Source organism: Mytilus californianus, unplaced genomic scaffold (genome assembly GCF_021869535.1).
Source record: "Mytilus californianus isolate M0D057914Y unplaced genomic scaffold, xbMytCali1.0.p SCAF_1, whole genome shotgun sequence".
In the NCBI taxonomy this organism is placed as follows: Eukaryota; Metazoa; Mollusca; class Bivalvia; order Mytilida; family Mytilidae; genus Mytilus; species Mytilus californianus.
This window is the reverse complement of record NW_026262581.1, coordinates 109,833,381-109,849,569: the sequence shown is the minus strand read 5'-3', so window position 1 is coordinate 109,849,569 and position 16,189 is coordinate 109,833,381. Positions and strand designations below refer to the sequence as shown.

At 34.4% G+C, this 16,189-nt stretch overlaps 1 protein-coding gene across 3 annotated transcripts in view; it reads right to left on the bottom strand.

The window, feature by feature from the left end:
- LOC127730396 (acylamino-acid-releasing enzyme-like) overlaps positions 1–12,316 on the bottom strand; it is a 50,118-nt gene extending 37,802 nt beyond the window's left edge. Inside the window, exons 1-5 of one of the 3 annotated variants that reach the window (XM_052238781.1) lie at positions 12,290–12,316; positions 10,880–11,106; positions 10,317–10,407; positions 3,148–3,226; positions 239–378 (exon numbers count right to left, since the gene is read on the bottom strand). In XM_052238781.1, the coding sequence (XP_052094741.1) occupies positions 239–378; positions 3,148–3,226; positions 10,317–10,407; positions 10,880–11,106; positions 12,290–12,301 (549 nt within the window). In that variant the 5' untranslated portion in view covers positions 12,302–12,316. Of the gene's footprint in view, positions 1–238; positions 379–1,006; positions 1,029–3,147; positions 3,227–10,228; positions 10,408–10,879; positions 11,107–12,289 lie in introns of those variants that run through there. The other 2 variants (XM_052238789.1, XM_052238797.1) reach the window with 2 other exon arrangements.
- Between the last annotated feature and the right edge of the window lie 3,873 nt (positions 12,317–16,189).

The window sequence follows — 16,189 nt, the reverse complement described above, 5'->3', positions numbered from 1 at the left end:
AGTATAGAAGATATTTGTCACTCTTTTAATATCAAACTACATGAATATATTTCAAAACTTGAACGTAAGAGAAAGCCGGTTCATTGTGAAATATGTGTTTTGCGACCTTGAATTACAATTATTATAGACATATCTCCATATCTAAGTTCAGAAATTATCTGTGAGCATGCATACAGAATCCATAGATGTCCTGTTGCTGAAAACATGCAAGAACTTTGGCAGTATACTCGAAGCTTACTTTGACAGGTTTTTCTTCTTCATTCTTATCATCCTTGTTTGGTTTTGAATCAAAATATGAAACAGTTTTCAATTTCTTTTTCTCAGCAATGTACAGTAAATTTTTCTCACTTGCTGACCAACATACAGATCCAAACTGTCCTGTAAAATATTATTACAAACTTTCAATTTCAGAAGGATCTCTCGTAATGTTAGCATATATCATCATATTCATATAACACATGTATAAATGCACAATTGCTAGTTCATTTTATACCGGAATTGTGGATGTTGGAAGAGTGGTCCCTAGTCATTCCTTCTCCGGATTATTCATGAGTTCAAGTACCAATCTGAACAAAACTTATTTGGACCATTCCTGTTTGATTAAAATCATTTATTGGCTCCAAATAAAAAATTAAACATTACCGGTATATCAATTTTGTTTCTAGTTCTGTTGTTGTGAAATTTAAACTGCATAAACAGCTTAATTTATTATACAATCTAATAAACTATGCATTAAATGATTATTACATGCACAGAAAGCCTTATACTTTTGTAAATAATATATTATAATGAGGATTGAGAATAAATATGCAAGCTTTACTCAAATGTATAGAATTCATAACATATAATATCACACAAGCCTTATAAATAAGGATGTAACAATAATAGTTACTTTGTGACTTGATAAACTATAGATATATTCAACAAACTTTAGATGCAGTATATAATAAGTTCAATGTAATACAATGTCAGAATAGCAACAAAATTGATAATAGTAACTTGATACCTGCCATTTAGCTATTTGTAGGTATGAATATGAGCTGAAATAAGTAAAATAAACTGTTGACACAGAGATATGTCTTGTCTGTCGGCAGACAATTCTGAAAAAGACAATCTGATTGACAGCAACATTGAAAATTGGTAATTATTGATTGAAAGTCATTGGACCATGACCTATGGGGGCAGGGCCTTGAAATAGTCATCAAACTGATATGTATTGATAGTAATACAACTTTATAGAAAAACATCCTTGATCTATCACAAGTAGTTCCTATCAAACTGACTTAAGATGAAAACTTAACATTGAAAATTGCTAATTAATTCAAAGTCACTGGACTATAACCTAGGGGGCAGGGCCTCGAAATAGTCATCAAACTGATATGTACTGATAGTAATAGCAACTTTATAGAAAATATAATTGATCTATCACAAGTAGTTCCTATCAAACTGATTTAAGCAGAAAACTTAACATTGAAAATTGCTAATTAATTCAAAGTCACTGGACCATGGCCTAATCGGCAGGGCCTGAAAATAGTCGTAAAACTATATTTACTGATAGTAATGCAACTTTACAGAAAATATAATTGATCTAAAACAAGAAGTTCCTATCAAACTGAATTAAGCAGAAAACTTAACAATTGTTGACCCAGCCAATAACAATGACGCCGCCACCCAAAAAAGCAACACCTATTTCTCGCCTTCCGCGATTTTTGTTGCAGGTGAAACAAAGATTAGATGTTTCATGTGAAATTTTCCACCAAAGACAAAAGGCCGAGAGACTCTGCTCACCTGGATGTATGTGCATCTTCAACTATGGCCACTCTCTAACATTGTAAACTAGAATATAATTCATGACTATAATCTCTCTTTTGTTGATGGTGTCTTGCTGATCATTTTACTGTTTACAATTTCTCTCTATCTACTAAAGTTTTAGTCCAAAATACAAAAAGTGTGCAATTATCATTATTTATGAGTTATAACTCCTATAAGGAGTTGACTAAAAATTGTAATATAAGGGCAATAACTGTCATCTGGACTTATGTGTAGATCTTGTCCTGCTTATCGTTTTTGCTAAAGTCTGTTTGACTTCTATATATTTGCAGAAAAAAATTCTTAAAAATCCATTTTTTCAAATCAATATTTTTTGATGTTATGTTATGTATGTTAAATACATGTATAGAATATATACGAACTCTGGGAATTAATTTCATAATTTTTCATCTATAATTAAAAAAGTTACCCATTAGGTCTCTATGTTATGCCTCGTTCACACGTACATTTAATTCGAATTGAATTCGAATCGAATGTGAATCGAATTCGCTAATTGCGTTCACACACTCTTCTTTTTTAATTCGAATTGATTGGAATTGGCTAAATCGCATTATCCAATTCGCATTAAAAATGCGTTTTTGTTAATACGAATTAAAAGTTAACGTCGTTAGGACAGTAAAGCGAATTTGACGCACTTGCAATTCCAAATAGACGTTTCGAATGCGAATTAAACTTATTCGAATTAGTTAATGCGAATTGAATTCGAATTACATGTGAACGCAGCATCAATATTATTTTATGAGGTATTAAATATTTGATGGAGTAAGTGTAAATAGTCTAACAGTCTTCCAATCAAAACAAAAACAACATTTAATGAAATAATGTAAAATAAATGGGGAATGTGTCCATGGGACACAGATGATGCCCCTGCTTGCATATCATATAAAGTTATAAAGGGACATAACTGAAGAACGGTAAAAGTGGAACTACCCAAATTTGTACTTGATCTGAGTTTTGTGGTAATAAGTATTGTGTATAAGTTTCATAACATTTGGTTGAGGCAAACTTAAATTAGAGAACGGAAACGAAAAATTCAGTAATTTTTCCATTTGTAAAGGGCATAACTCTAGAACGGTTAAAGTGACGCCACCAAAATTCAAACTGGATCTGTGTTTTGTGGTAATAAGCATTGTGTATAAGTTTTATAATATTTGGTTGAGGCAAACTAAAGTTAGAGAACGGAAAACAACTTTGGGATGTACGTACGTACGGACGGACGTACAGACAGACAAGGGTAAAACTTAATGCCCCCTCCGCTACGGCGGGGGCATAAAAAAATACACTTCTTAATAATTAAAGAGATAAAATAAACCATACCATCTGGATCACATATTTTCCCATGTTTTTCTAGACTAGTAATGTTGTAATTCTTTATTTTCTGTCTATCATCCCAAATCTAAAAAGAAATAAAAATTATATGATATTAATATCTTATACTTCATTGTTATAGCAAGTCTGATTTTCAATATTCAGAAAAAAATCTATATTCTAAAGTAATATGGTTCAAATTTAACCCTAAGACAACTGAAATCTAAAAGTCCACATTGAATAGTTTAGTATAAATGTCACCTTTTTAAATCAAACACTACCACAGCAAATCTTATTACAAATATGTTGGTCCTTATGGGCTTTTTTTAGACAGGACAGCTGTACAAAGTAAGACACTATTTTTTAAGCAATTAATCTTTTTTCCCGGTAGTTTTCATTTTGGTATACATGCTTAGATGGATTGCCATTAAACAATCAAAAAATTGTTTCATTTCATACAGATATAATGATTATAAAAAAGAGAACAACACTGCAGACTTTTATTTGTATTTATCTTTTGGACCTTTAAGGACATATATAACTGACAATCGCATGCATGCTCTTTATGTATGAGCATAATATTATATTTAATACATAAAAACCAAACATAAGTAAAGTGACTTTTCTCAGTTACTTAATTCCATTTCTTCGAACAAATCTTATTGAAATTCTTTATTAAATAATGCAAAATTTGTAAGACTTCTCATTTGAATAAAATTGTGTGATTTGTTTTATTTTTGTGACTGTTTAAACCAATTTGTAACATATTTTGTTTGATTAGAATAAATCTAACTTACCAATATAAGGAGAGAGATCTCAGATAATTTAAATTAGTAAAGGAATGATTTAGGAAATTTATCTATTTTATTTTGTAGCAAGAAAACAAGTACAGTGACCCAAATTTTTATTTTCATTTTCTGAAAGCACATTATAAGAGCCATCTTTTCATATTTTATTTCAAAATTCTACCTTTTAGTTTTTTTTTCTATTCCAACAAAATTGTTGTTTCCATGTATAATCCTTAAAAAAATCTGACAACTTTGCATAACCTGTAGCTTAAAAAAAAAGTTCTGTGACCCATACATTTTATTATATTTTTTAAAATACCATGTTATAAACTACATTTCTGGCGTCAGAGCTGCTGGAATTGGACATAGTATCACCAATGTTGCTGAAATATTTGGTACTATATCATAAAAGGATTATTGCACTTATAGTCCAGTCATTCTAGCCAAAATATGACCAAACCTCAAACTAATTGCAACAGAATGTTCTTCTAGTTTTCCTAGCTGATTTTGGGTTACTGTTGAACATATGAAAAATCGAGAAAGTTTGGATGAAGGGAAATTGTTAATTTTGGGTGAAAACCTTGGATTTTGTTGAAAAATCGCTGAAAACTGGAAATTTGCCGTTATTAAAAAACTAAAATAGCAACGTACATAATTTTTAATCAAGTCAATAGATCTTATTACAACAATGAATTTTTGAAAATATGATGAACTTCAAAGTACAGGAAGTTGAAAATTTTGGGTGAAAATGTTGGATTTTTAGCAAAAAATCGATAAAAACTGGGAATTTATGTTTTCTTAAAAAAACCAAATTCAAATAAGATTATGAGTCTTCAAATTTACTTTGTATATGTTAAATATTGAGGGAGATCAAATAATGATAAATTCGTCAAGTCAATAGAACTTATAACAACAATAAAAACCGATTGACCGGTATGATACTTTTTCTTGAAACCAAAATAATTACGTTATAGGATAACAAAAACATGTAGTAGTTTTTACCCAAACCCCTTAACTATGCTAATTACGTTTTTTTGTGTATTCTACATAGATCTTTTGAAGTTAATTGTCACTTAATCGTCCATGTCAACTGTTTTGTTCGAATTTGTACAACCAGTTCCTTTACATTCGCCACATGCTACTGAACATTCAAGTCCGTTTTTTCTACAAGTACATCTTTTAGTGTCACAGTTTGTCTTACAATTGCATCGAATAATGTTGAGTAATTTAGAGGGAGCTGCGTCCATCGTACACTTAACTGGAACAAGGTTTCCATTAGCGACTTTCCAACCCCATTCACATGGATTTAAATTGTCCTTGTCCATCCACATTTTCATTTGAAGATAAGCCCTCTGGCTATGAAATGAAGCCGCATTTGATGTTGGCGGCAAAGTATGAATTTGAACGTTTTGTTTGTCAATACTCTTGCAGCAAACTTTCTGTAGCGAAGAACGTTCAGTCCTTCATACGGAGCACCATACAACTATAGCATTACTGTATTTCCGTTCTACGCTGTCAACGTACCTCTGGCAAATTTCACCGAAAGAAAGTCCGCTTTGCCAGTGTATACGATGGAGAAGAGAGCCGCCATCAATAATATACTGAGTTTTGTCGTTTTCGTTCATTTCAAATGCGCAACAATCGCCCTTTCCCCAAATAGCATCTGCAAGACTAGACTTTTGTGCTGTTCGCATGAGCCCATTTGGATCAAACATTGAACTGGGATGACTACATAGTTCATAGGTGAATATTTCAGACTGATCTTCATATATGCCATTTGATGCAGCAAGAAAGCGCTGAAAGAGAAGTTGTGAATCAACAGTAATGACATCATCATCAACTTTGATAGCCGATTTTGCACTTAAGATAATGGCCTGTTCTTTCCTTTTAAATGAAAATTCATCAATTTTCTGTCCGTCCATGGACTTTAGAATTTTAATCCCTAATTCCTTCGAATTATCAACATTGACAAATTTGTCCGCCGAGACCCCTGTTTCTATATTTCGCAAACTGGTTTCCTCTACAAAAGGATTTCTGCTGATAAGAAACGATAAAAATGTTTTCAAATCTTGACAGTCTCTCGATCTCCTTGAATCCCCACCTTCTTTATGTTGGTCACTTGTTCCATAATTGACTCCAGTAAACTCTTGCAAAGCATTGTTCATTTCCGCGCAGTCTGGCATAGATAAAATCCATTGGGCTCGCTGACCCTCTGACATACCTCTGCCCCGAGTCATACCGCCTGTCGTCTTTAAGCTTCTCATTAAAACCTGTTCTATGACCAAATCAGAAGAAAGACCTGCCCAGAATTTATCACTCCTTCTTATAACATGATAACCTGATTGTAGAAAAGCTAATACGTCAGGATGTGTTGTTTTCAAGTTCTGCATTTGTTGTAAGTATACTCGTGATGATTTGACATACAGATTGTGTCCCGAAGCTGCAAGATACGGAAGCATGTCTTTGACTGTTTGTAAATGTAGACCCCAGTTACCAGTCCTTTCAGCTTTGATGAATCTACGGAGTATATCTATCATATCCATTTACTGGAACCATAGTTGTGAAGTACGAAAACTTTTGTGTGACACCCGAAAGTTATCTATCCTAGATTTTATTTGATCTAATAAAACATTTTCGCAAGCTTTTTCGACGGATATGTCCCCTTTCAGTAGTTCATCCAACATCGAATCTGCTTCATGCAACTCATCCGAAAGGTCCTCAGCGTTCATATCAGTAATGTCGGTATTTATGTAATTTGCCGGATTAATATCATTGGTTCCACTCTCATTTTCGATTTGATCTGGAAGTGGTATGCCGAATATGTGTGACAAGATTATTGACGTGAGAGCTGTGTCTATCAGGAAATGTGCCCTTACTGCTCGTGCAATAGCCTTTCCACTAGTCATATGAGTTACTGCATTTGGTGCATACACTGTTTCAAGTAGCTCAGTAATTCCAGATCCTTCCATCAAGTGACCAATGCCGCCTACAAAACTCATTTCTAAATGAAAGCCTCCAAGTCTCAAGATAACTGACTTTAAAGGACTATCCAATGGTTCATCTTTAATTATGTTCATTGCCTTCCAATAGAGGGGTTGATCAAATGTCAAAATAGGTGAACAATGTTGAGCCTTTGCTTGCTTGCTTATGAAGTTAAGTGTTGAATTTATACATGTGAGATCACTAGGATTCATGTCTATCATTGGCAAAAAAACAACAGATGATTTTCCTGGATAATCACCGTCCATCACTTTGTGCATAATGGCTGACCAACTAGGTTGGTTGCATGTCAATGGCCAGCATACTTTTGACAGAAGGTCTAACTTCCACGTTGTATCGACCATATTTGGCTCATAATTCATGGTTGCGAACTCTGCCTGTAACGATTGTTTAGATTGCATCTTATAATAATCTATGTTAATCTTCGCTAAGTCAGAGACTTCCTTTAGTGTGGGAGACAGCCTAGGGACAGCTTTGTCAAGTCTAAATCCTGGAGTTACAGCTGCAATCATGCCCATACCATGAAATGTTCCATGACCATCTAAAGTGCGCAGGTTATGGTCTACGTTATCAGCTATATACTGAACGAAAGTGTCATTCCCAAACTGTGTGTCGGTTCTGTCATGAGCAGCAGCAGCAGCATTAAGTTCAAACCTTTGAACCTCTGTGTAAGAAGAAGCAAAACCAAGAGTGTTCAAAGTGTCCAACAAAAACCTTGATCCAAAGTGATGATGCATTTGTACACTGAGGGCAATTTGTAGCGGTGCAATAAGTGTTCTTGGTCGGGTTGCCTGAATTATAGCTTGACCAACAGATGCAACTTTAACAGTAGAGTCGTTTTGACTAAATAATGCACTTAGAAATGTTCGTAACGAATCTGGGACAAAGGCAGTGTTTTGCTGTGAGTTTATATCAACAGAAGACGGATATATAGATTTTGAATCTTTAAGGCTCATAATATCTGCTTTTATTAGCTTAGCTGCTGTTTCTATCATCGACAGCTTTTCATCTTCTGGACTCTTAGATGATGGTCTTCTGTAAAATTCGTTCAGTATAGATGATGCTGTTCTCCTAAATGTGACTATATTCGACTTTCCGTTTACTTCAGTGATGATGATATCGGATCCAAAATGAGTTTGCAGTCTCTTTTTCATGTGCACCACACTATACGCCTTCTCTCCGCAAATTTCTGCCATAGCCTGAACAAGATCGCTTACGGTTGCAGGTTCGTCTTGTGTTTCTTCTAATTGTCTAACTATTTGCAGGAAAGCTTTCTCTGGTAAATCTTCTTTTGGTCGTCCTGGTGTCGTTCGTTTGACCTCTTTGTTTGCTTGCTTCGAAACGGGGATTTGCTTACCAGTTGTAAAATTAACACTACATGTTTGGTGGTATATTGCATCTGCAGCGTGCAAATCGGATGGCGCAATGTTTAGCCTCCTCAAAACGTTTTCGGACCATTCATCATTTCTTTCTTTGCAGATGTTTCTAAGGGTCTTAGAAAAATCTGTTGTCCTGACAGGAAACACGTCGATTCCCCTTTTGCTCTCCGAAAATTTTGCATAATTTCCACAAAATAAACAGTTCTTCTGGAACTCGAAAACAGGAGTGGAAGAGCGTAAGTCACGACTTAGCTCGGTTGTCGATAAATTCTTGTCTCGCAAGTCCTTCTTGATTGAATTAGCGTTTATGTAATCACGTCGACATTTCTGATGAACTTTTTGTCCTGGAGTTGTGTCGATCGTATCATTTCTGGTTTGGCTGGTCCTATTAACTGTGTTACATCCTTTTTCTCTTAGTTGTGTTATTTCTTCACCATTGTTTAGAGACACCCGACAGAAAACACAAGCATCCATCATTACCTAAAAAAATGATAAAACTGTTAAGACGAGATTCAATTAATTTGGTTTTGCTTTCATATTATTTTATCAAAAGATTTGTTTTGGATACAATATTAAAAAAAATCTATGTTGACTTTTTTTATACTATAAAATAATTCATATGTAGTGTCTGTACTCATTTTGATTCAGGATTACAACAGTTATTTTTTTCAGTTTGTTAATAGTTTCTATTTGTCGATATTCTGGTTCTATTTGTACTTTCCGCCGTAGTTCATTGTGTTTTTATTACTTTATCATGTTAACGCTTATACAGAAACATATGACATGAATACAAGTATTAAGTGGCGCCCCTCCTCCTTTTCAGGTAAAATACCTGCTTGATGTATGCACAGAAAAACAACAGTAATAAAAATTGCCCCAAAATGTAATATGAAGTTTGATAGAGTGCCTTTCCCCTGCTTGGTGCATGGTAGCTCAGTTAAATTGTATAATGGTAGCTTTGTTAAACTGGACAATTCTAATGTCCCTCTATCATTTGATTAATAAATATTCATCTTATTTTGGTAAAACAATTTGTCTGTATCGATTTTTAAATTTTATTATCAGTACAACTTCCTTTTTCCATGAATTCAATTTTGTTGGAATGTAACCTTTTTGGCACTAACGGCGTTCCATACTTTTTTTTTTTCGTCAGCAACTCCTGGCAGTAGACTATAATTTGTTTTTTACGGGGCGATTTATATATGAAATGTATATAATTTAGTCCAAATATAAAAAGCAGAGCTGTTTTACACGTGATTTGTGGTTTAGAGACCTCGGCAAACCGAAATGAACTCATTTCTTTCCTATACTACTTTTTGCCGTCTCCCGTGTATTTACGCCTTTCAAAAACACCAAAAATACCTTGCATGACAGCTTTTACTCTTAAGAGTGCTAAATACATATAAAACTTTTATATATAAGTCTTATATTTACTTACCAGAATGAAAAGGATGGACACTAGATGCGTCGTCTGCAGTTGACCATTACGAGTTGTCTCCCATATCGTCATTCTCAATCTACGGGCGCCATATCTTTCCATAATATTTGAAGTAAAATCTTGATTTTTTTTTCGCCAAAATTGACGACTTTCCCCTATTTCGATTTTTCTCGATTTTTAATATGTTTCTTATACGTTATATCTCTCACGAATTCCGCAAAAAACATTTCTGTTGCAATTAGTTTGAGGTATAACCATAGAATGACTGGACTATTATAATGAGGAATATAGTCCCTCGCAGTATATCATACTGCACTAGTATGCTAGTGCAATATAATACTGATCTGGACAATATTCCTTAATATTAGTGCAATAATCCTATAATATTGTAGAAAATAAAATTATAAACATGTTGTGACTATTTATATTGTGCAAAAAGGAATATAATTATGTATAATTTGTATAACAGTATTAATTGTGTGTACCATCAAAGACATCAAAAATCAATTATTAACCAGGTACTATAAATCAATAAATCAGCTGATACAGGTGAAATCATAATCTATACTGTACTTCAATATATTGTTTTTCTTCTTCTTTCTTTGTTGTGATATTTCTGATAATGACATTCAACCTTCCTGACGGGGATTCTTTATTCCAAAGTCTGAAAAAATATTAATCATTTATGACATAGCAAATCACTTAATAAAAACACTCACTAATTTAATAGTGTGATAAATACATTTGATCAATGGGTCATGGTGGCCGAGTGGTCTAAGTAGTCCAACTACTGTATCACCAGCATGTCAGCACTGAGGTTGCGAGTTCGAACCCAGCACATGGTAGGTGTGCTTGATTCAAATCTAAATTGACAAGGATTGTCAATTTTCCTGCCGATGATCAGTGGTTCTCTCCAGGCACTCAGGCTTCCTCCACCAATAAAAATTGATCGCCACAAATGCCAATAGTGCTGAAAGTGGCGTTTAACACCAATCTGTCAATCATCAATCACATGATCAAAAGTCCTTCTACAAAAGTGGTCATGGCATTAACAATAATTCACAATCTTCTCTGTTAACTAAAGTGTTACCATATTGTGGTATAAATAAGAACAGTTAAATTAAAGTAAAACTCACTCATTGTTTTCTGTAACAATATTTGTAGACTGAACTTCATACTGATATGGTCGACCATTTCTAACAATATAATTTTTGCTAAATTTAATATTTTCTATTCTTTCTAAATCAGTCTGTTTCCAATGAGTTTTCAAAGTAAGATTATCTCCCTTAGATTGATTCGAGATATATCCCTTTAATGGTTCAGCTAGACAGCCATATTTTCTGTATAAACTAATAACTTCTTCCTGTAAAAGAAAAAGTCAATTTCTGCTTTTACGTTTACTTATGTGTATTGATGTAATACTGCTTTTTATTCAATCCGCAAATGAGAAAATGTCAGACATCGCCATAACATAATACGATCGCAAATTTTTTTCACTTTGCTGCTTATTAAATACATAATGTATATATAAATTTGGATATGTGTTATATTTGCCAATTAAATGACTTTACACAAAAAATCAATTGACAATGATGTAAACAACTATAACCACCTCTAAAAATGAGCAAAACCTATTCTGTATAGTAAGCAATCAAAAGCTTGGGAAAACCAAATGTCAAACAATTTAAAAGAGAAAAATAACACCCTGATTTTACCTTATAACATTTGATGAAAAACAGTTAAGGCAGATGACAACCAACCTTTAGTTGATTTGAATATGCTGCATCTGATTTTGTTATTTGTTTTAACAGAAGTCCATTACTAGACTAGTAATGGACTTCTGGTTTTATGTATTTTCAGAAAAGCTCAATGGAGCGTGTGTTTAATTGTAATTATTTCCAAATCAAACAATCTTTTTTTATCTATTTTTTTTTGTTTTTGGGATTTTGTTATCCGTTATAGTTCTTCCACCATATAACTTACACTTAGAAGGAGAAAATGTGATTACTGCACAGTGTCTTAAATATGGAAACAAAAAAGCTCTCTAAATCTATTGTCTATTAGATTCAAAAGACACTTATCATGCTTACAGACTGTCAAATATAAACAAAATATATATTTGGTATTTGCCATATATATTTGCTTTAGGCTATACTTATTTAAACCCTAACCCTATATCAAGCACATACCTAACCCTAAAAGTAAAACTGAGGGGAAACCATTTTATTTTATGGGGGCACAGTTACTGGTCTCTGAAAAAAATAACCTTGTTATATTAAAGTATATATATGTAGGCAATTTTTTTTTTAAAGACAAGACAATAGACAAAATTTCCATAACCCTTGCATAACAGATTGACCTGTTCTGCTGTAGTCTCTGAGCCCTAACAGCCTAACACTAACAGAACATTGTCCCTTAAATTAACAAGGGCAACATTTCTATGTGAAAGATTCCAAAGTCAACGTATTTTATTCTTAATCACTAATTATCAACAGCTTCAGTTTTGAGATGTTTTGAATATTTTTCTTGCTAATTTAAATTCCTACAATCTTCCTCATTTTTGACCTGAGATCTGACTTACAGAATATATTGTTCCTTTACAGAAACACTTTAGAGGTAACAAAACTAACCCAAAATAATTTTTAAACAATAACATACCACAACGAACTAAAAATTCAGGTAGAAAAGTTATCAGGTCGACAGGTCTGCAGGTCAGGGTATGGGGTTAAAGTTAAGGTTAAGGTTTAGGTTATGGTTAGAGATACGTTAAGGATTAGGGGTTAGGGTAGGTTTATGTTACGATAAGGGGAGCGGGTTGGAGTTAAAGTTATCGTATGGGATAGGGTAAGGGGTTAGTGTTTGGATTATGGTTAGGGTTAGAGTTATGGATTAGGGATACAGATTGGGGTTTAGGTAGGGGTTAGGGTCAGGGTTAAGTTTACGGGATACAAATTAGGGTTAGGTTATGGGATAATGTTCGTGGTAAGATTAACGTTAGGGTTAGGTTTATGGTTGCCAAATAAAATTTAAAAACATGAAACGAGTTGATATATGAAGTAATTGATATTTGTCGACTTGTAAAACTGTTGTCGTTCTGATTCTTTGAACTGTTGCCGCATAATTATAAAAATATATAAAGAATTGATATAAAGAATAATTGATATTTGTCCTGATGACCTGTCGACTTGCTAACTTGTGGACTTAGGGTAAGGGTTAGGTTTAGGGTTGCCAAATATACTTTAAAAAATGAAACGAATTGATACATACAATAATTGATATTTGTCATATTGACATGTCGACTTGCTGGCCTGTCGACCTGTATACTTCTTGATCGTTTTGTTCCCTTAAACTTTTGTCAAATAATTGAAAAAAAATAATAATTTGAATATTGATAACAAGAATAATTGAATATTTGTCCTGTTGACCTGTCGACCTGCTGACCTGTCGACAAGTTAACCTATTTACTGCTTACCTGCCGATTTGTCGACCTGGTAACCTGTCGACCAGTTAACCTAACGACAGCTAGACTGTCGACTTGTCAACCTGCTGACCTGTTGACCTGTTTATCAGAACAATGTTATGACCTATGATCGACTGGTTGACCTGTCGATCTATCGGCCTGTCGACTTGCTAATATACCAATATGTTTACAAAAAGATTTTTGTGACCTGTCGACCTTCGAATTGCTAACCTGTTGACTTGCTGACATGATGACCAAAATAACTGTAGAATGTAAGACTAGTTAACATGTAGACCAATTTGTGTCCTTTTGACCCGCTAACTTCTTGACATGTAGACTTGCTGAACAAAACAGTTGACAATATTAATTTATGTTTTGTTGACCCGATGACCAGTTGAACCTGGCAGTGTTCTCCATAGTATTTAGCGTGTAATTCAACTTCAACTTCAACTTCATTAATTACTCGTCAAAATCCATACTGGACATCTAATAACAAGGACATGGGAGTAGTGTGATGTGCGCAAACAATCCAATAAAGAATGTAGCTCCGGTGATTAAAAAGATAACAAGTATGTACACTATACAAAAGTTCAAGCTCATTAGTTGATGTTGGTTCTCCTTGGTTTTGGTGCTCCTGGTGGGATGATTTGAAGGCCTCCAGTGATGGTGCGAGCACAACCGATTCTGACAGAGTGTTCCAGACGGTAAATGTTCTTGGAAAAAATGAGTGTTGATAGATGTTGATTTTGCAGTGGTATGGCAAGAATTTCAAACTGTGGCTGTTTCTAGTTCTTATTACAGTAGCTGGTATTGGAATGTAGAGTACTGGTATAGCTATTAGTTGGTGGACTACCTTGCACATGAGGGTGACATATGCCATGGTTCTTCTTTGTTCCAGTGTGTCCACATTCTGTTTGTATGTGCCTGTCCCAAGTCAGGAGCCTGTAATTCAGTGGTTGTCGTTTGTTTATGTGTTACATATTTGTTTTTCGTTAATTTTTTGTACATAAATTTAGCCGTTAGTTTTACATTGTCTTACATTGTCATTTCGGGGCCTTTTATAGCTGACTGTGCGGTATGGGATTTGCTCATTGTTGAAGGCAGTACGGTGACCTGTAGTTGTTAATTTCTGTGTCATTTGGTCTCTTGTGGAGAGTTGTCTCATTGGCAATCATACCACATCTTCTTTTTTTATATTCCAGTTGAGGTTATGAACAATTGATGTTACACTGATTGGCTTCTATGGATTGTATGGTTGGTTCGCTATTAATCTGGCAACATTCCGCTGTACCTGTTCTATTTGTTTAATCTAAGTTTTCTGTTGTGGATTCCAATAAGGTGTTGCATACTCCACTTTTGGCCGGACTAGACTTTGGTATGCTCTTTCCTTTACCTTTGGTGGACGATGTCTTAGGTTCCGCTTCAAAAATCCAAATATACTTGAAGCCTTTTTTCAGATATTGTCAATGTGCAGATGATACTTTAAGGTGTCACTGAGCTCAACGCCTAGGTACGGATGGTGGTGTACAATTTCTAATGGCTCATCTTTCATGGTGTACTGGTACAGTCTCTTCTTAGTTGATGTGGTAAACTGCATGATGGCACATTTCTTGACGTTAAACTCCATCTGCCATGTTTCACTTTATTGCACTAGTGTGTCCAGGTCTTTTTGAAGTGATATATGTTCTTCATTGAACTCTTTGGGTCTATAGATGACACAGTCATCAGCGAACAGTCTGATAGTTGATGTTACACCATCAGGGAGGTCATTGATGTAAATTAAGAAATGTGTGGGTCCAAGCACAGTCCCCTGTGGAACACCTGATGTTACTGGCGCTGTGTAGGATGTTGCGTTATCTATTACAACCTGGTGTTGCATGTCTGTCTTTGAGGAAACTCTCTATCCATTTACATGTGTTACCCTGTATTCCGTAATGATGGAGTTTGTTTGAAAATCTGGTGTGAGGAACTTTATCAAACGCTTTTGAGAAGTCTAATATCCCCATATCCACTTGTTTTCCTTGGTTTAAGTGTTTTGCTATGTCATCTGTTGTTACTAGTAGCTGCGTTTCACATGATCTCTTTGCACGGAAACCATGTTGGTTGTCATGTAGGATATTCTGTCCATCTAGGTGGTCCATTATCTGGGATACTATGATGTGTTCTAGCATCTTTGATATGACTGCTGTTAGAGATACTGGTCGGTAGTTTGCAGGCTTAGATCTGTCGCCTTTCTTGAAAATTGGAACAATGTATGATTTTTCCAGTCTTTTGGTATATCTCCGGTATCTAATAACTGTTGGAATATATAGGATAGTATTGGTGTTATAGCCTCTGCTGTTTCTTTGAGGAATGTGATCGGTATTTTATCTGGATCACTGGCTTTCTTTTCATTTAGGCGTTCTATGCATTTTTTCATTCCGTTGTCTGTTATTTGAATGTTGTTCATTGGTTTGTATGGAGATCGACCCTTGTCTGGAATTTGATGATTATTCTCGTTGGTAAACCCAGATATAAATTGGTTGTTTAACATATCTGCCTTCTCGTTTGGTGTTTCGGCTATTCTATCTTCAGCTTTCAGTGTTCCAATGCTCATTGTATCCTGCTTCCTGGATTTGATGTATTTCCAAAAGGTTTTCGATGTTGTATCTTTTTCGAGATCTAACAGGTTATTCAGGTATTTATGGTAAGATGTATGAAGTTTGTTACGAAGAGTCTTTCTGAATTGTTTGAAATTTTCTGCTTCTATGCTGGTTTCTCCTTTCTTAAGTGCTTGTTTATACAATCGTTCTTCCTTTCTTAAGTGCTTGTTTATGCAATCGTTCTTCCTTTCTTAAGTGCTTGTTTATACAATCGTTCTTCATTTCTTAAGTGCTTGTTTTTTATAAAGTCGTTCTTTCTCTCTTAAGTGCTTGTTTATACAATCGTTCTTCCTTTCTTAAGTGCTTGTTTATACAATCGTTCTTCCTTTCTTAAGTGCTTGTTT